The 19,697-nt window shown below is 44.1% G+C and overlaps 1 protein-coding gene across 1 annotated transcript in view; it reads right to left on the reverse strand.

The window, feature by feature from the left end:
• ASAP1 (ArfGAP with SH3 domain, ankyrin repeat and PH domain 1) overlaps window positions 1–19,697 on the reverse strand; it is a 488,930-nt gene that overhangs the window by 128,492 nt on the left and 340,741 nt on the right. The window contains exons 8-11 of the mRNA XM_082257784.1: window positions 18,745–18,874; window positions 11,654–11,739; window positions 9,342–9,417; window positions 6,491–6,577 (exon numbers count right to left, since the gene is read on the reverse strand). Of these exons, the coding sequence (XP_082113910.1) occupies window positions 6,491–6,577; window positions 9,342–9,417; window positions 11,654–11,739; window positions 18,745–18,874 (379 nt within the window). The remainder of the gene's footprint in view (window positions 1–6,490; window positions 6,578–9,341; window positions 9,418–11,653; window positions 11,740–18,744; window positions 18,875–19,697) is intronic.

Genomic DNA, 19,697 nt, shown 5'->3' on the forward strand with positions numbered 1-19,697 from the left:
ATCATGAGAGTGTGGTGAACAATGAAGATAGAAACTTGGCTTCATCAGGAAGCAGTGAGAGCAGAAATGTGACTGGAAACCATAAAACAGCAGTATTGGAAGAAATGGCAGAAATGTGGCTGGACAGCAATGGGGGCAGAATTGTGGCTGGCCTAAGAGGCAGAGTACATTTGATGGAGACAAAATGTGGCTGAAGCTAAGGGAGCATTGGGGGCAAAAGCATGGTTGAATCGAGAGGCAGAAAGCAGCAGACAAAAAATGGCTGGATAGCGTAGCAGAGGTCAGCATTGGAGCAAGTGAAATGGCTGGATCAGGCAGCAGAGGCCAGCAGTGGCAGCAGAAATGTGGCTGGACTAGTAAACAGAGGACAGTTGATAGAGCAGAAATTTGGTTGGACCAGGAAGCAGAGGACAGCAGTGGAGCTGGACATGTGAGTGGACTAGGAGGCAGAGGACAGCAGTGGAGCTGGACATGTGAGTGGACTAGGAGGCAGAGGACAGCAGTGGAGCTGGACATGTGAGTCGACTAGGAGGCAGAGGACAGCAGTGGAGATGGACATGTGAGTGGACTAGGAGGCAGAGGACAGCAGTGGAGATGGACATGTGAGTGGACTAGGAGGCAGAGGACAGCAGTGGAGCTGGACATGTGAGTGGACTAGGAGGCAGAGGACAGCAGTGGAGATGGACATGTGAGTGGACTAGGAGGCAGAGGACAGCAGTGGAGATGGACATGTGAGTGGACTAGGAGGCAGAGGACAGCAGTGAGGGTAGAAATGTGGCTGGACTGGGAACCAGAGGATAAGTGGAGGGGGGCAGAAATTTGGCTGGACCAGGAAGCAGAGGACAGCAGTGGCAGAAATATACCTGGACTGAAGAGATTTAGCAGTGGATATGGAACTGTAGTAGTGCATCTCACCGCCTTGATCGGATAATGAGTTCAGAGAGGTTAATAGCAGAAAATAGCTTCTTGTGGGATCCAGAGGGTGAGGTTCCCTAACATACCAAAACCCATTCTGAGCACAGACTAAGACAAGAAAGCAGCACCGTTGTGGATCCTAAATACTTCTGAAACCGTTTCCTAGTGTTTGGGAAGATTTGTCCAGTACATACTACCTTAGAAAGCTTATATCTGGCATACAGACTGAGCTGCAAGGGTGGCACAACACTGGTTGCCAGGAACAAGTTTATTTACACTGGCTACCAGCATGGTACAGCGCTGGCAACTCCGGAGCAGCAGGTAATGAAATTCTTGGGACATCCCTATCAGACAAAAGGCACATTTTATTTTGCTGGGCTTACTGTTGGGGTTACCATACCAGAAGAAGAAACACCAGCAAGCTACTGCTAACACCTCACATAGACTAAAACAACCACATACAGGTACAATGTTTACCTCCATCTTTGATAAACACCTCAGAGATGATATACACCTACCCTCTTTTTTTTTTTTCCAACAGGTGGCAGATTTTTTTATACATCTGTTTTCCTTTGAATTGCAAATTTTCATTTTAGTTTTTTTTTTTTTGCTTTTCTGAATAACCAACACAGGCCAAGAGGGCTTTTCAAATTGTCGGAATTTAAATTTTTTGGGATATTTAGGGAAAGAATCATAAAACTGGTCAAAGGTGGAGTTCTCTTAAAGCGGAACTAAACCCTCCTATCGCATTCAGCCAAAGTAGCTGCTATCTTGGCCTCTGTTGGATTTTTAACTGCCATGATGCTGCTCTCAGTTATGACACCAGCCATTTGATGGTTTGACAGTTTGGTTGAGAGCACAACCAATATGACAGCTACATTCCTGGCACATGCCGGAAACTATTTTTTTCTAACTCAATGGGTTTAGTAGCGCTTTTAGTGGGTCTTTACACACTTGGAGGTGCTTTTCACTACAAAGCTCTCAATACATTACAAATTTTTTGCTTTTATTTTAATGATAAGCTAAGGGGGAGGAGTGGTAACGCGTATGTGTTGATGGGCTTTGGGTTTGAGTCGATGGCATCAGTTTGAGATCATTCAGAATTCATTGTCAGGTGCATCTGACCTGAGGTTAAACCTTATTCTGACCCGAATTTGACCTGCTTCAAGCATGTTTTGCATTCTATAAAAACATATGCAACCCCCCCATTTGAATTAAAAAAAAGTTTGACACTTCTGCACGATATAACAGAAGTGTGTGGACATCAATTTACATTCATCAGGTAGATCACAATGCTAAATCTAGATAGTAATTGAGGATGTGCTATATCTAAAAAGGCAACTCCATCAAAAAACAGTATTTTACATCTACATGTACAGCGGCAGACTGAATAGTATAGACTTTTCTTGCACCTAGGATTCTAGTGGTGAGATTTCTCTGTAATATTATTCCTTCTCCACTCACACAAGTGATGCCCTCTTGCAGTTATATTCCCTAAAAATGTATCTGTCCTTCATTGTGGAGAACCCATAATGTGGAGAACCCTAATGGGGATATGACACCTTCACTTGGTCTTGCAAATGGTGCTGAAAGGTATTACGGTGGGAAAATTCTACAACTGGATCCCAAATCAGTTGATAAGAATACAGCTGAAATATCAGCTGTGTGTAGAGCTTGGTTTTAAAAGCAATTAAAATAGTGCAAACATTAAAATAAAAATCCCAGCAATAAAGCAAAAAACTGTGAAAGCATTCTTATTTTAGAACCACAGACAGTCTAGTCACACAATAACCCCAATGCCTTAGGCACAAAAAATACCCATATCAATGCCCTAGACCAGCCTTTTCTTTGAAGGGTGGCAGACAATAGGGTCTGTAAAATTCTGGCTCCAATACCACTTGAGAGAAACAGCAGCATGACATGATCTTTTTAACTAAGAAGTGGGGTGGAGAAGTGCATTCTTCTCAGTGGCCCCCAATAAATTGGATATAGCAGGGCTTCCCTTTAACCTGAAGATTATTTTGAGGAGGAAGCACCAGAGTACCATGCAAAGGATCCGAGGTGAGTTAAGTGTGAGACCAGTGGTGTAATGCAACACTGGTCCTCCACCTGTGACTAAGGCTGCACCTTGGTGCTTTGAATCGCGGTGATTTCAAAACACTCCGCTAAAATGACAAATCGCACAAGGTGAATTTCAGCAATTTATTTTTAAGGACAACCAAAAACGCAGTGCGGTTCTGCCCTGATTGTCGCGCGATAAATCGCGCCGCAATCGAGGCAGATTGCATCGCATGAAGTTTGTTGCCCAAAAATGGATCAGGAGCTTCTTTCGGGAGACAATTGCGGCAGAACCACACCATGTTTTTAGGTGCCATTAAAATGAATTGGCCTCTGAAAGTCGCATTTTTTTTTTTTCATTTTAGCAAAGCGTTTTAAAATCGCAGCGATTCTGCCTGCGATTCAAACCGCCCAGGTGTGAATGCAGCCTAAGTCTGAGTAGTTGAATTTTAGTGCCAAGTCTGAAAAGTTTACACTGAATACATTTCAAACACAGTCCTGGTTTCCTGACAGTTATAACGTATGAATCCATACTATGCAGGATAGTGGGGCTACAATAAGGATTCAATAACGGGGGGGGGGGGGTGACTTATCTGTCCATGTCATTAGTCTCTGTACGGGGTCCAGGCTTCGCTCATCATAGTGAGCATGTCCACAAAGGGGTCTTCAGGGTCTTGGTTCCACTGAGATAACCTGTATAGTATCCTGTGGCTAACTGCACACGTTGTACAAGGTGCCAAGGTGAGCACCCAAGCAGGATCCAGTGCCCGAAGCAACATTACAGGGCGTTCCCATGGAGAGGGATCCAGATAGAGTTCTTAAGATCTAGGCTCGGTTCATATATGCCCAAGCACGGTTTCAGTACGATTTTTCAAAAGAGTCCAGTGCACTTTAGTTCACTGGTTCAGGTGCAAATTTGTTAAGTGTATGACACTTGAAATCGCACCTGAACTGGACCTAAGGTTGTACAGGACTCTCTTAAAGAACGCATTGCGGCCGACCCGCAGATATGTGAACCGGCTCCATAGAAAGCCGGTTTGGTTCACACATTATGTGAATCGGGTGCAATTCAAACGCATTTGATTCGAATGTGATTGTATGTGAACCGAGACTTAATTGAGGCTGCAACAATCCAGATGTACTGCTTCTAATGTCGTATTAGAAGACAGTGAGGAGTTGATTTAACAAAAAAGACAAGGCGCCTCCAAGTGCAGTAGTTAAGAGTTTAATAAATTAAAAGGGATTAAAAACACTCACAATATGCGAGATAAGCCATATGTAAACAGTGCTATGGTAGTCCGAGATCCATCCGGAATATTCAGGGCCACTTCACTACGGTCCGGAGTTCCGCTTCCTGTATGGCCGTCTTCTAAGCTGTATGCTGTGTGAGGCTCCTGACAGCAAAGCAGGTACGTAAGCGGCCGGTATCCTGTGACGCAGGTGGATGGGCGGTTACATGTTTCAGAGTATGCGCAGCTCCTTCATCAGAGAGGTCTGACGAAGGAGCCGCGATGGATCTCTGACTACCATAGCACTGTTTACATATGGCTCATCTCGCATATTTGGGCCAGCTTGGCCCAAACTAACTAAGTCCCTCACTAACATAGGAGGCCGCCGGACGTGCGGTATAAACTGTATATAGCTAAGGCTCCATACAGCATACCGCACTGTGTTCTGGGTTCAAGCCGAGACTTCCGGTCTCATACCTGGAACACAGTAGAGTCTATCGGATCAGCGCTCAGCCAATCAGAGAAAGCGATGTATTCTAGCATGAATACAACGTTTCCTCTGACTGGCTAAGTCAGAGGTTGTGACATCATCAGCCAACCTCTCTAACTTTGTATTCATTGCTAGAATACATTACATTGCTGAACACCGATCAGATAGACTCTGTGTTCCTGGTCTGAGACAGGAAGTCTCAGCTCGAACCCGGAAAACAGAGCGGTATGCTGTATGTGGCCTCAGCTACATACAGTTCATACCGTACATCCAGCTGCCTCATGTTAGTGAGGGACATAGTTTGTTTGGGCCAAGCTGGCCCAAACAAACTATGTAAAGTATGTCAAAAGTTGGAGTTCAGCTTTAAGTGAACAGGCTGACTAAGTGTAATGCAAAGCTGCTCCAGATTCTGTCTGCTCCATTTTTGATAAATTACCCCCATTGCAAGAAGAGCATAATATTTCACTGAACAATGTGGCTCCTTCGAGCTCCACCCTGTGTTTAGCCTATTCATTTGATTGATGGCTGCATTTAGTAAAGCTGGTCACAGAGAGATTGAATTTCGGCCGGTTCAGCATTGACCAGCAGAATGTCGATCAGTTTGTGACCACTCCTGCTTGAGCGTCTGTCGAAGGAGAATGTTGCAAAACTTCTCGATAAGTGACTGCAGCCCCTCATCAGTGTATTCTGACAGCAGCAGGTGCAGCTTTCAGAATACGTTGTCCCTGTGAGTGTGGAACATTCATATTACCTTCACTTTCAGGTGAATGGGGCTTCTCTGCAAGCACCTCGCAACTATGTTCAATAGACGCAGTTACAACATGCTAGTTTCAAGAGGTTAAAGCAGGTGGTGAGAAGGTGATACCAAGCCTCCTCAATGCTTGTCACATGCTCTCTTAAGAGAGATTCCAACGCGGATCGCTCTTCAGAGAGGAAAGCTAGTGCGAACAAGCGGTACAACGGGTAACAAGTAACTGCTAAAAGATCAGGAGAGAGAGGGAGGATTAAAGTGTGAAAAGAACCACTCGTTACACACGCAGTTAATGCCACATAACAGAAGTAGTTCCTAGACAGAACTTTCTGTGAGGGAATGATTACATCACTTCCTTCGTATGGAAGCACCACCTTTATCACGTTCCATGAATGCTGAAGAGAGGTAATGGAAAGGATTCTGCAAGGATTATGGATAATATAAATATAAATATATATATAAATAAAAGTGAAACTGAATGGTATTCAGGCATGCACAATTTTAACACACAGATATATACATATACACTTTAGTTATACTTTAGAAAGTTTTACTTCCCTACCTAGCTACTTCTGAGAAGGTCACAATAACACATGCTGAATCTTGAAAGTTCACCCGAGATCTCAGGTTCTCTAAAATCTGGCCAAACACAACTGGTTTAAATTTTCCTAATGACTGGATACTTGGAGTTTTATCTTCCATATGCCGCACCTTTCTCTCAATTTATTAGCAGAGCGCGTCAAAGAAACGGCCAACATTTTCTAATCTACCGATTCTTTAAGTAATTCCCAGACGCAGAGCTCCTCTCAGTTAAATCCTGTGCCCCTTTACACTAACCAATTCCAATCAATTATATTAAAGAAACAAGATAACAATATAGCAACATAGAATCAACCAAAATAACCTCAGGAAACTTTCAGCCACCAGCAGATGAGGAACTAAAAAGTCCAGCATAGTCAAAGGATAACTACATGGAAACAACTCCTAAAAGGACACCATCGTGTGGAACCACAACTCTTATTATGCCAGTCACCTAAATACACCTACCTCTTTCTGATCCAGCTGAAGAGAGGACTTGATGAGGTCTCGCAGGGCAGTGAGCTGCTTCTTCTCTTCATCTTGTGTTTGTTTTATCTGGAAAGAAACAATATTATAAATGTTGGTTAGACCTTTTTCACGCTTGTGCGACCTAAAAAATGCACGATTTTGTCCCAATTTTTTCTTGCCGCGATTTTGACTGGACTGGAAGCAGTGCCTATGTCTATGGACCTCAAAACACATTAAAATCATCCCAAAGTAGTGCAGGGACTATTTTGAAGTCATACAGATATGAATGGTACTCATTGGAAATCATGGAGCACGCCTTGAAATGCGACTTTGCAGTCCCAAATCGCAGGACAAGTCGCAAAAGTGAAAGAGGCCTTACTCTATTATGATCATCTTCAGTGCCTAGCTGCCTCCTGACTTAAAGGTAAGCCCGTGTATTATCCATCTACACTGCTAGGTTTCCCCTTTAGCTGTACTAAATGTCACTGAAGGTTCTTCATTGTCAGAGTAGTAAGAATGTGGAATTCTCTTCCGCAAACAGTGGAACTCATTCCAGCCTCCCACTGGGTTAAAAGTATCTGTAGGCAAAACTATTTTGCCATTTTGGGGGGAGGGGGGGGGGTGTTAGACCCTCCGTTAAAGCGGAGTTCCACCCAAAAGTGGAACTTCCGCTTTAGGTATTCTAACCCCCTGACATGCCACATTTGGCATGTCATTTTTTTGGGGGGGGGGGGAGCGGGTACCTAGTTTTGACAGGTACTCGCTCCCACTTCCGCTCGGAGCGCCGCAGCGCCCTGAACGGAAGTTCTCCTCTCCCCCTCCCTCCCTGCAATCTTCTGGGACATGTCAGAGGTCCCAGAAGATTGCCGGCCAATCAAGACGCGCAGCGTGACTCGCGCATGCGCATTGGGTACCCGGCTGTGAAGCCGCAAACTGTCACAGCCGGGTGCCCACAGCAGTGATGCCAGCGCCGCCGAGACCAGAGGGAGAAGATCGAGGCTACGGGCAGCCGCATCGCTGGACCGTTGGACAGGTGAGTGAAATGGCTGGAACTCCGCTTTAAGTCTTATTGCTGCCTGTGTCATCATTGGTAAATATTACTCCTATCCATTTGTACCGGCAACCATTGGGGGTAAATCCAAAATTTTAGAATTGTTCCCAAAACAAGAGGCGAGAGAAAACCTTCCAATGGGGCCCCTGATCTGGGGATGAGAGTTAAGGAGGGAATTCCCCTGGCTTTGAGAGAGTCCCTCTAACTTCCTGATAGGTCTTTAGGAAATGTTCCTAAAGGTAGAGAGACATAAAAAAAAAAAAATAACCTGGCAGGTGTTTTTTCTTCCTCATTCTTACATCATAAAGTTTAAAAAAAAAAAAAAAAAAAAAAAAAAACACATTTGGCTATATATATATATATATATATATATATATATATATATATATATATATATATATATATATATATATATATACATACACACACACATACTTAAATATATACGACTTTTCCATCCCAACACTTAAAGTGATTCTAAAGCCTAAACATTTTTTACCTTAATGCATTCCTTGCATTAGGGTAAAAAATGTTAAGGCCTCAGCTACACCTGCCTCCGCCCCCTTTGTGCTTACCTGAAACCTCATTCGATCCAGCCCTGCGCACATCTACAGCTCTTCTCTCACCTCACTTCCGGGTCTCGCTGGCTTTGCTGGGGCACCAGGAGCTATTGGCTCCTGCTGTTGTAAATCAAATCCAGTGACAAGTGAGCAGGGGGCAGGGCCGAGACCCGCTGTCTATGTCAATGGGTGCAGCAGCGGGGCTCGGGAACGAGCACGCACGAGTGGCCCCATAGTAAGCCGCTTCTCATGGGGGCACTGAACAGGGAGGAGCCAGGCGCTCCAGCAGGTCCTGGGTCGCTCTGTGCAACTGAATTGCACAAAGCAGGTAAGTATAGACCAATTTGATATTATATTGAGTTTTTTGTTTTTAAAATTAATTTGTGTATTTTTTCCAACAAAACTGCATTTGATAAACTGCTGCACATATATCATGTGACATAAAAATATGGAACACCCACCACTTTATTCTCTAGGTCAATGATGGCGAACCTTGGCACCCCAGATGTTTTGGAACTACATTTCCCATGATGCTCAACTATACTGCAAAGTGCATGAGCATCATGGGAAATGTAGTTCCGAAACATCTGGGGTGCCAAGGTTCACCATCACTGCTCTAGGTCCTCTGCTTTAAAATATATAATGTTCAGGGGGCTATAAGTAATTTTCTATTAAATAAAATGCAGGTTTTTACACACAAGAAAGGTATGTCAGAATTGGCCCAGACTAAAATTGGTTAAAAAGACACTCACCTTGGAAAATTCAGGGCAAAGTTACAATGGCTATGTAAATCCCACACCTGACTACTTTATGCTCACCTCTCCTTCACTCCACCTATAATTCCAATTTCAAATCCGCCACACAAATACCCAGTGTTGGCTGGTGTTGGAGCTCAGAGGGTTATAGGGGCTAACGAATGGCTGCTCGACGCAAGCACTGCATCATACTAACCCATACCAGAAAAATTAGTATTTTGCAGTGGCCACCACTGAAGAACAATTGATAGGGTAGCACTAAAGAGGTAAGTATAAAGTGGCCAGGGGGTGGGTGTTACACGGATATTGTCACTTACACTCTGAATGGGCATGGTGACAGTGTATCTTTATGTGCACATCTAGCGCAAACATTTGTGTAGCCGAACAAAAAGTACATGTCAAAATGATAGGTTTACTGCATGTATTAAAAAAAACACAGATTTGAATAGAGCGTTGAGAATAAAAAAAAAAAAACGTCCTCTTACGTTATATAAATCTGCAGCCAATTTCTCAATATACTGCTTCATTTTGTCTGCAGTTTTCAAGCCATCCTGAAAGAAACTGAGATACAAAAGTGAATTTAGGCAAAAGGTAAGTTACAGCATGAAAGGTTACTAAAAGGGCTTCTAGGATTACATGGGTAAAATCTCTCAATGAGCCCTCGATAGTAGTGGAAACCCCTTCCTGTTCTATTCAAAATTAAAAAAATGTTATTTGGTTTGACATCCACCTCTTAGGAGTCGAAAGTCTTTTATTGATTCCACAAGAAAGCAACAGATAGCAAAAGCATTGGGGGGCCAAAAGCAAAACAAATCTGCTGTTTGGGCCTGTTATGGCCTCTTAGAACTGTGCAGCTCTGGTGATGTGGAGAGTAATGATGGAGAGAATGGCATAATTGAGAACCACCCAGCAACGAGGAAGAGGACCCAGTATGCCAAGCGTCCTACGGACCCTTACCTGGGGTAGGTACATTTGTTTTTTTTACAGGCTAAGTGAATTTCCCACGGTGAATGGTGGCTAGTGAAGGATACGTTCTGTGTTGCTTCATAGGATTGGGAGGTAGGGGTCTCCAGTGCCTTCAAAATTTGGCCTTTCCTAAAACATTTCACACAGAGGCACCGCGGATACTGGGGAGCAGGAATAAGTTAGTGGCATGCAAAGCATGAATGTGCATTATCACATGCACGTCACACTGGTACCATTGACCCTGGTGACACAGGACATGGTCAGCATAAGGCTGTACTCTATTCTTTGAGATTAACTGAAGTCCAACCTGTGTTGGCAGACACAACACAGCTACTCTCCCTTCAACTTGACCTGTGCTGGCAGACAAAGCTTTGTCAGTATATAGCGGGTGCTATCATTCCCTTCTAAAAGTTGTATTGGGGGTAAAATACACAGGCAGAACTCCATTGCAGCTGTTTCCACTATGTTATACTTGTATAAAGTGGTTGTAAACCCTCTCCGATATCCAGTGAAGTGAATAGCCTCAGATGATACACAGAGATTAAATAAATCTCCCTACATATGTTTTACATGTATATCTGCTCTCTTTCTACAGTCTTTAGAAGGTGCACATTGTGTTAGAAATCTTGTTTCCTCATTCAGTAGTGGGTGTGGAGTCTGGGCATACACTGTATGTGAGCTGATTGAAGGAAAGGCCCACACCTCCCCTCCACATAGGCAGAGGAACGAAGAAACTTCTGTGAATAGGTCAGCTCTCTTCTTATCTACCTCTATGCTCCCTCCCAGACACAAATTTCCAGCTGCTGTTATCTCATGTTTTGGAGAGATTGTCAGAAGTGACTCTACTGATAACAGAGGAAGGGAGCAGCAGAAAGACACTGCACTCAGAGCTTTGGAGAACGATAAGTAAACACTACAGATATATGTGTCTAGGTCAGATTTCGTGAATAGGAATTACAAGTTTCTGAAGGTGACTGTAGCCATATTAGTGCAACAACAAAGTTTTATACTATCCATGATACTTTATTTGCACTAGCATTTAAATTCATAAGACAAGCTTTTGGGCATCTACGTGCTTCTTCCAAGGTACAGTTGAGTACTGCTTGGACCTCAGCAGAAAGGGTAGGAGACCCCTGAAATCTTGTCCTAAAAATTCAACTTTGTGCAAATTAAAAAAGTATCACAGGTAGTATTACTACAACCCCAATTCCAAAAAAGTTGGGACGCAGTGTAAAATCTACATAAAAACAGAATGCAATGATTTGGAAGTCTCATAAACCCATATTTTTTTCACAATAGAAAACATATAAAATGTTTAAACTGAGAAAAGATACCATTTTAGGAAAAAAATAAGGTGCATGACAATTTTTTAAAACAAGTTTGCTGTGTGGTGATCATATGGTCGGGCTGGGAGGGAAGACCCAAAGAGAGGCCTGGTTCTTAGGAAGAGTGAAGGAGCAGCAGTGCGTCATGTGAAAACACTACACCTGGGAAACCCAACAAAGCAGGAGCAAAGTGGGGAAACTTACAAAGTGGTCCGTTTATAAACAGGAGCTTTAAAGAATACTGCCCTGGTGCTGTGCAGACTTTAGATCTGATGTACCAAAATGCACATTCTCCCTAGCGGCCTTGTTGTCACCCCTTCCATGTAGTTAAGAATCGACCCAATAACTGCAAACAAAGCTCAAAATTTTGAGTATCTTTTGCTTTTATTATTTTGCGGTCCGTAATCTAGTGACAGAAACACAAAATTCCTCCTGGGCAAGAATTTTTCATCAAATAAGTCATCTCCTCCACTCCCCCGCCTATAGGATAACAAGATCGTACTTACTTGCACTGCGCGTGGTAATACTTGATAAGGTTCTGTAGCAGGTCCACACCCTTCTTTGTCTTGATTTCATTAACTTTAATAAGATACTGTCAAAAGACAAATGCAGCGCTTTGTTGGTAATTACACACTCTATGTTTTCGGGCTGGCAAAGCTGTATTTTAGTGCAAGGGAATTTTTTTTCCATCTCGGCGCACATCTAATTAAATAATCATTGCTATATAATTATAGTAATAACAGACAATAAGCGTTTGCTACAATACCTTTGTGTATGGTTAAAAAAAAAAAAGAACATTATATGAAGTCTCTTTATCATGTATACACGGAAAAACACAAGCCGGGTAATTCAGCAGCGCAAAGAGCAAACATAATGCACTGCTTTGCCTCTGGGGATATGCAATTGAATTGAACCCACTACATCCTACCTACGCGTTACCAACTTTTAACCTGCTTGGTCTCATAACCCAATCCACAGAATTTCTATTTGACATTTTTCAAAAACCTTCTGCCCAGCAAGAGAAATGTTTGTGTTAGAGACAGATGAGTGTCAAATGACAGAATCTGGTCATATCACAAAAAATGGATATCTTGCTTCCAAGCTGCAGGAGGCTGCCAGAGACTACTTCCAAGTAGTAGTCCAAGTAGTAGAGATGGCTATTGATAAGAAAATCAAAAATCTCTGCTCACCGTGAAAGGTTTTGAAACTTTATTTAGAACAGAACCATTTCAAAGTTAAAGAAAAATAAGCAAGAACAGAAATGTACTCTTGTGGAAGGCAACATGTGTACCGAGGACCTGACTACGTCATCATAAAGAGAAACTTTTAGGAGGAATCGCTTCCAAATCGCACTGCAATCACGTAAAAATGCAACAAACGTGTTCAGGTGTCATTCATTTTCAATGGCACCTAAACGTGGTGCAGTTTTGCTGCGATTGTTGCTGCAATCACAGCAAACCGCATCACGGGAAGCTTGCTGCCCAAAAGAAACTCCTGCTGCTTTTTAGGCAACAAGCTTCGCTTGATACGGTTTGCAGTGTGATTACAAGACCTTAATTCCTGTCATTTTGAATACCTTATCAGCTTGGCCACAACCCAGGCTCCTGCGGTAGAATATGGAAACTTGGGCAGGCCATACATGGTGAGAATTTCTTTCCTGCAACCATGGCGAAAGCAGCATGATTCCTCCAACACAGACAGGGGATCCCTCCTACCAAGACACTGTCTTCTCCCGGCGGGAGAGGCCGCCCCCGCCGAGGAAAAATTATTTGACTTAACGTAAAATTCATTTCTCTGATGTTCATTGACGGACACAGCACTTCATCTTCTTGACCGTAATGTTATACTGCCCCCTACAGGAGTAGGACACTAGGCAGAGAAAAAGCTTGAGAACGCCTATTAGGCAGTCCCTGGGAGTATACTTTCACTTCCTGCTATAGGTCTTCAGTTTTGTAACAAGCAGTGTCAGAAGAAACAAACCCAACGCCATAGAGGGGTGGATGCTGTGTCTGTCAATGTACATCAGAGAAATGGATTTTATGGTAAGTAAAAATCCTATTTTCTCTTTCGTTCATTGACGGACACAGTACTTCATCTTCTTGACCGTAGGAACGTCCCAAAGCAGTGTCGAACATAAGGGGTGGGAACAGCAGAACAAAACAACTTCCCCAAGGCTAAACCTAGCCAACCAGGTAACTTGGAGCTCAAATGTAAACAACTGGAGCTAACCTGAAAAAAACACCCTCAAAGAGAACTCTAAACAGGAGCCTGCAAAAACTTTGCGGCCAAAAGGAAGCATACGCAGATGCCAACACATCCACTTTATAAAACTTTGTGAATGTATGTACAGAAGATCAAGTGGCCGCCTTGCAAATCTGCATCACTGACACCTGGTGACGGAAGGCCAAGAAGCACTAAGCGCCGAGCAGAGTGCGCCTTGACAGGAAAATGAGGAACCTGACCCTTAATAGAATAAGCATGAACCACAGTCTGTCTGATCCATCTAGAACGGTCACAGCAGAGGCAGCTAGCCCTTTGCAAGGTCCATCCGTGAGGACAAATAGTGAGTCTGACTTCCGAAAAGAATCCGCAGCTGGCAGATACACCCTTAGTGCCCGAACTACATCCAGGGAGTGCAAAGCAACTTCCTTAGGATGCTTAGGCTTGGAACATAGGGAGGGCAACACAATGTCTTCATTAAGATGAAAATCAAAGACGACCTTTGGAAGGAACGACAGACATAGATGAAGAACCACCTTATTCCTGTGAACCACCAGGTAAGGTGAACGACAAGACAGCGCCGCCAGTTCAGACACCCGGCACGCAGAAGTAATGGTCACCTTCTGAGACAACGTAAGCAGGGGAATCTCCATAATATTTTCAAAGGGAGGCTTCTGGAGAACTGACAACACCAAATTGAGGTCCTACGGTAGCAATGGAGATCGCACTGGGGGAACCAAGCATCTTGCGCCCTGTAGAAAGGCGCGCACTAAGGAGTGTGTTGCCAATGGACATTGAAAGAAAACCACCAAGGCCGAGACCTGGCCCTTGATGGTACCCAAGGCCAGGCGCTGCTCAACCCCTCGTTGGAGGAAAGCAAAGGTCTGAGTCGCCAAAAAGGAATGAAGATGGATTCCACGCAATATACATCTTCCACGTACGATGGTAGATCTTCTCAGAAGTAGATTTGCTAGCTTTTAACAGCATAGGAATCAGACAATCCTCTAACCTTTATCACCTGGCTTTTAACAGCCAAGCCATCAAAGCCAGCGACTGTAAAGCAGGATGAAAGATTGGCCTTTGGGACAGCAGATCTTCCCTGAGAGGAAGTCTCCGAGGAGCATCAGCGACCAGCTGTACCAGATCGGCGTGCCAAGACTGGCGAGGCCAGTCTGGAGTCACTAGGATGACCGGAATTCCTTCTGCCTCGATCCTGCGTAGGAGTCTCGGAAGAAGCTGAAGAGGAGGAAAGGTGTAAATCAGACGATACTGACTCCAAGCAGCGTTGGCTAGATAATCTCGAGACTGTGCCACAAACCACTGAACTTTTCTGTTGAGGAGAGAGGCCAACAGATCAACTTCAGGAGTACCCCACCGGAGACAAAACTAATGGAACACCTCCAGATGAAGTGACTATTCTCCTTGGTCTAACGCCTGTCGACTGGGATAATCCGCTTGTCAATTTTCCACACTTGGAATGTGTACAGCAGAGAGGGCTGGAACGATCGTTTGCCCACCTTAGATGCTGGCTACTTCCCGAGCCGCCAGGACACTTCTTGTGCCCCCTTGGTAATTGACATAGGCCACAGTCGTGGCATTGTCCGATTTAATCCATACAGGACACCCCTGGAGACGACGTGTCCAATGATCCAGACAAAGTCTGATCGCTCTGAGCTCCTGTACATTGATTGGTAGCCTGGACTCTTCCAGAGACCAGACCCCCTGGGCACACTCCATGCAATGGACGCCTCCCCACCCGTGACAACCGTCTTGTACATGGGGAGAAATTACTTACCGTGACGAAGTGCGGGAGAATGAAGCCACCAAACCAGGGACCCTCTCTTACTCCGGCTCAACAGGATCAGATTGTCCAGAGACTGAGACTGAGGATCCTTGTTCCATTTTACCAGAATCTCCTTTTGCAGAGATCTCGTGTGAAACTGTGCAAACTGAACTGTTTCGAAGGTAGACACCATCAGGCTCAGCACCCGCATGCAAGTCCGAAGAGACGACCGTCTGCTGGATAACAGAAGACGAATTGCCTCCTGCAACTTTTGAAGTCCAGAGTAAAGCCCAGGAAGTCCAGGCTTGTGGGCGGAACCAGAGCAGACTTCTGAAGATTCAGAATGCAATCAAACTCCCTCAGCTTTTGCAGAGTAATCTCCAAGTTGTCCAACAAGGCAGTCGAAGACTCTGCTCGTGTTCAGATCACCTGCTGACGCAGTATTGCTAGAACCGGGGCCAACACTTTTGTGAAGACCCGAGGAGCAGAGGTGAGACCAAAGACAAATTGATAATGGTCCTCGCCCACGGCAAGGCAGAGGAAGCGCTGATGGGCGACACATATTGGGATGTGAAGGTAGGCATGCTTGATTTCAATGGAGGCGAGAAAGTCCCCCTGATGTAAGGATGCCACCATCGTGCAAATGGATTCCATTCGGAACTTCTATACCCGCACAAGGCAGTTTAGCACCTTAATGCCCCGTACACACGTGCAGATTATCTGAAGACTTTTGTCTTCAGATTTACCTTTTCTATGTAGTGTAAGGGCCTGCCGGATTGCATACAAATTGAAAGTGTTTAGGTTTGACCTCATATTATATGGTTTTGGTAAGTCTACAGACAAAAGTCTTCAGATAATCTGCACGTGTGTACGGGGCATTAGGACCAGTATTGGACGCACCTTGCCCTCCTGCCTGGGAACTGTAAACAGGTTTGAGTATAAACCTCGAAAACGTTCCGACTTTGGAACTGGAACAATTCCCCCTTGAAGTAACAAGTCTTTTCAAGATCATTTAAGCAATCTGGGGACAGGTGCAGGTTGGAAGGGAAGAACCTTTCTGGAGGATTTGATCAAAACTTGATCTTGTAGACGAAGCAAATGACTTTTCGGACCCACTTATCCTGAATCAGGGAGGTCCACGAACTCTGAAAACAGCGAAGACGTCCTCCCACCCCAGATATGGATGAGGGCGTCCCATAATGCGGAGGAATGTTTGTCCGCATTATGGAACGTCCTCATCCATATCTGGGGTGGGGGGATGTCTTCGCTGTTTTCCGAGTCGCAGGCCGCAATAGACCAGCAAGACAGGGGGGACCGCGGACTGGGAGGGAGGGGAGCAAGGGTGCCAACCATCCCAGGGAGGGGCCCACGTCCCCCCAAAAACCCGCCAGGAGTAATGGGGGGACAGCTACTTACCACACCAGGAACAGGGTGGGCACCACTCCGGACAGGGCACTGCTCCATCGTAATGTGGGTGCTGTCAGCCAGGAGGAAGTGATGCGACTCAGGCCAAAGCCAGTTTGTATGCGCCCTCGAGGGATGTTTAACTCACAGGCCAGCCCCCGTCCAGTGGGGCTATGTTGAGTCTTGATTGTAGATTCTCACAGGAACAAAATAAAAAAAAAGGAGGAAAAACTTCCATTTAATAAGAAAAAAACTGCCAGGACCAGAGATCCAAGCAAGGAACTAGGTCCTTACTGACTAAGCAGAAAAAAATGGAAGGCCTATAGCAGGAAGTGGGAGTATACTTCCAGGGACTGCCCCATAGGCATGCTCAAGCTTTTTCTCTGCCTAGTGTCCTACTCCTGTAGGGGGCAGTATAACCCTAAGGTCGAGAAGATGAAGTGCTGTGTCCATCAATGAACGAAAGAGAAACAGGGATTATTGTTAGTGGCTATAGTAGCCGCTAGCGATAATCACAATCAATTGATCAACTTGGTACATTCAGCCTGCCTATTAATGGTTCAAAACTCGGTTGGTTCCTGCTGAACCGGCCAAGATTCGAACTGTGTATGGTCGGCCTGTTTCTCTACACTGCACAAGACATTTCATAGACAGGGAAAAACAACTTGTTCCAATAACCTCTTTCAGCAAAATCATTCTCGCAGGTGAACCTGCTATTCTATAAAGAACCCAACATTAGCATATAAGCACCTAATTATTTTCCTTTCAATATTACAGCAAGCTTTCCATCTCAGCATTCTGGTGAACAAATTAGTGGCAAGGGACATCTTATGTTAAGACTTAAAGTCTCTTCTTTCTGAATGTCATTGTCAGTATGGCCCCCGATAGAAATGTACTATATAAAAATTTGCTGTTTACAACCGCTTAAATGAACCAAATCCCTGGATAAAGCCACAAATTGTGACAAAACACGTAGGGAAGCAGGTACTTTTCAGCTATTAGTGGGGAAAGGAATTTAAACAGAGAATGGAAAATTACACAGGGGCTCATTCTTCCTCAAGTGATGTGGTCTCAAATGGAAAAAAAAGGGGGGGAGGGGGGTTAAAGAGGTATTGCACTAATGATTTCCAAAAAGCATGCGGTATGCATTTTAGAATAAATGGCTCTATAATAGTAGGATATATTTGCACTATACATCAGCAGTTCCAGATGTGCTTCTGGCCAATAAGGCTTTAAATAATGATTTGCATGGCCCCGCCCACTGCCCTGAAATGAGGAATAATCCTCTTATTATAAGGTTGTGTGATGGAATGAGAAGTGAATACCTTCTGCTCTAATAAAGTATTAATAAAAGCTATGCTTCATTCTAAAGGAATTGACATACAATGATGATGTGCCAACTGTCCTTTGAAACAGTTTTTAATTTAAAGTGGTTTTACACTCAAAGTAAACATTTATTATACTGCAGATTCCCAATCCTTAGATGTGGTGGCTGCATTATATTTTCACCTTGTGATCTGGCCGGTATGTCTGTTGTTTTTCAACAGAACAAGCTGTCCAGCAGATGTAGCAGTTAGATGATTAGGACAAACCATTTACCACTGTCAGAGGCACTTACAATGGTTGGCTTTTTTTTCATTTTTATAAAACCTTTATCTCAAAAGCAAAAGAAAATTTCGCTGTACTGCATATAAAGTGTTAGCTGGAGTTTAGCTGTATTTTGTTAGTTTATCTAAATCTGCTGGGGCAGCTAACACTCCTCTCACCCCAAATTAACAATGTTTATGTTAGGGTGTTGCTGTTGCTCCTTTATCCAGAGTGGGGGCACTCTAATACAGGAGGTGTGTTACTGGCCAGGTGAAAACCGAGGGAAAAAAACCTAAAAATATAGAAAACTAATGCAGTCACCACATCTAATGATTGGTAAGCTGCAATATATTACAGTTTTGGTTTTGGGTTTAACGGCACTTTAATGTATTTTATATATCAAGGAGGGGTAGGAACAGCCTCATAAGCTGGGAAGTTTGGTAGGGAGAGCACACAGCTGACGAAATCTAAAAGGCCAGTACACATGCTATACCCATTTCACAAAAATACTGCCATCAACAACCAGTCATCCTCAGTAGAGCACCTGAGTGTCTCAGCTCAAAGTACCCTTCCCCGTGCAAGAGAATGCAGAGAAGGACCTACCTCACACATCTGTAACTGAAACAGCCTCCTCTCCTTCTCCATCTCCTCTGCAATCTCCGCCCCTGTAATCTCCGTACGGATCATCCCATGCTGCTTTGCATGCTCCCGCTTCTCTTTCTCAATTTTAGTACTAGAATGAACAAAGGAAACAATTTTATCAAGTTACTTTTCTCAGAAGAATTTGGAGATTTTAAAAGGCTGGGAAATGCATATTTTTATATCGTTATAAAACCATATTTGAGAGGAATACAATGAAATAAAAGGAGAATTATAGTGACATTTTACTGGATAATGGCTCTATTCAGATGGCATTGAGGAATGCTATCCTATTCAGCATAAGGGCATTTCAAATAGGAAGAGGAGAGAAAGGTAATACAGGAACACAATACCAAAAAGATCAGATCAGTTGGGGTGACAGAACAGAACGTTTCGGCTAAGAAGGCAATTAAATCCCAGGGCACTGACACCACTGAGCGACTAGCTAAGACTGGCTGGAGAAAAGCATGTCTTGTAGACAAAAGGCACTGAGAATTGTCCAGTCTGTGATCATGTCCATGATCCTTTTAGGCTCCATTCACACCAAAGCGTACTGCAGCGACACCTGCTGCACTGCGGTTTTTTTCTGTGGTGCGGCTTTGAAGCGGCACCAATCCTCCACTTCAAAAATGCGCCAAAGAAGCTCATGTACCAAATTTTGGCACAGAGACCGTCGCGTTTAGCATTGCGTTTTTTGTGCGTTTTATTACTCGACAATCGTCGTAAAATCGCACCGCATTTAGGGTGCTATTAGGAAATAATGGCGTTGCAAATGCATCCTGTGTTTCGAGCGATTCTGCCCATGATTCCAGTATGCTCAAGTGTGAATGGAGCCCTACTGTGGAAGAGCACAAGTGAAAAACATATTGATGGTCAGAAAAGCACATCTTTGTCCCCTACTGGAAGTATCAAAGTGC

The sequence above is a fragment of the Pelophylax lessonae genome (genome assembly GCF_965119305.1).
Source record: "Pelophylax lessonae genome assembly, chromosome: 5".
In the NCBI taxonomy this organism is placed as follows: Eukaryota; Metazoa; Chordata; class Amphibia; order Anura; family Ranidae; genus Pelophylax; species Pelophylax lessonae.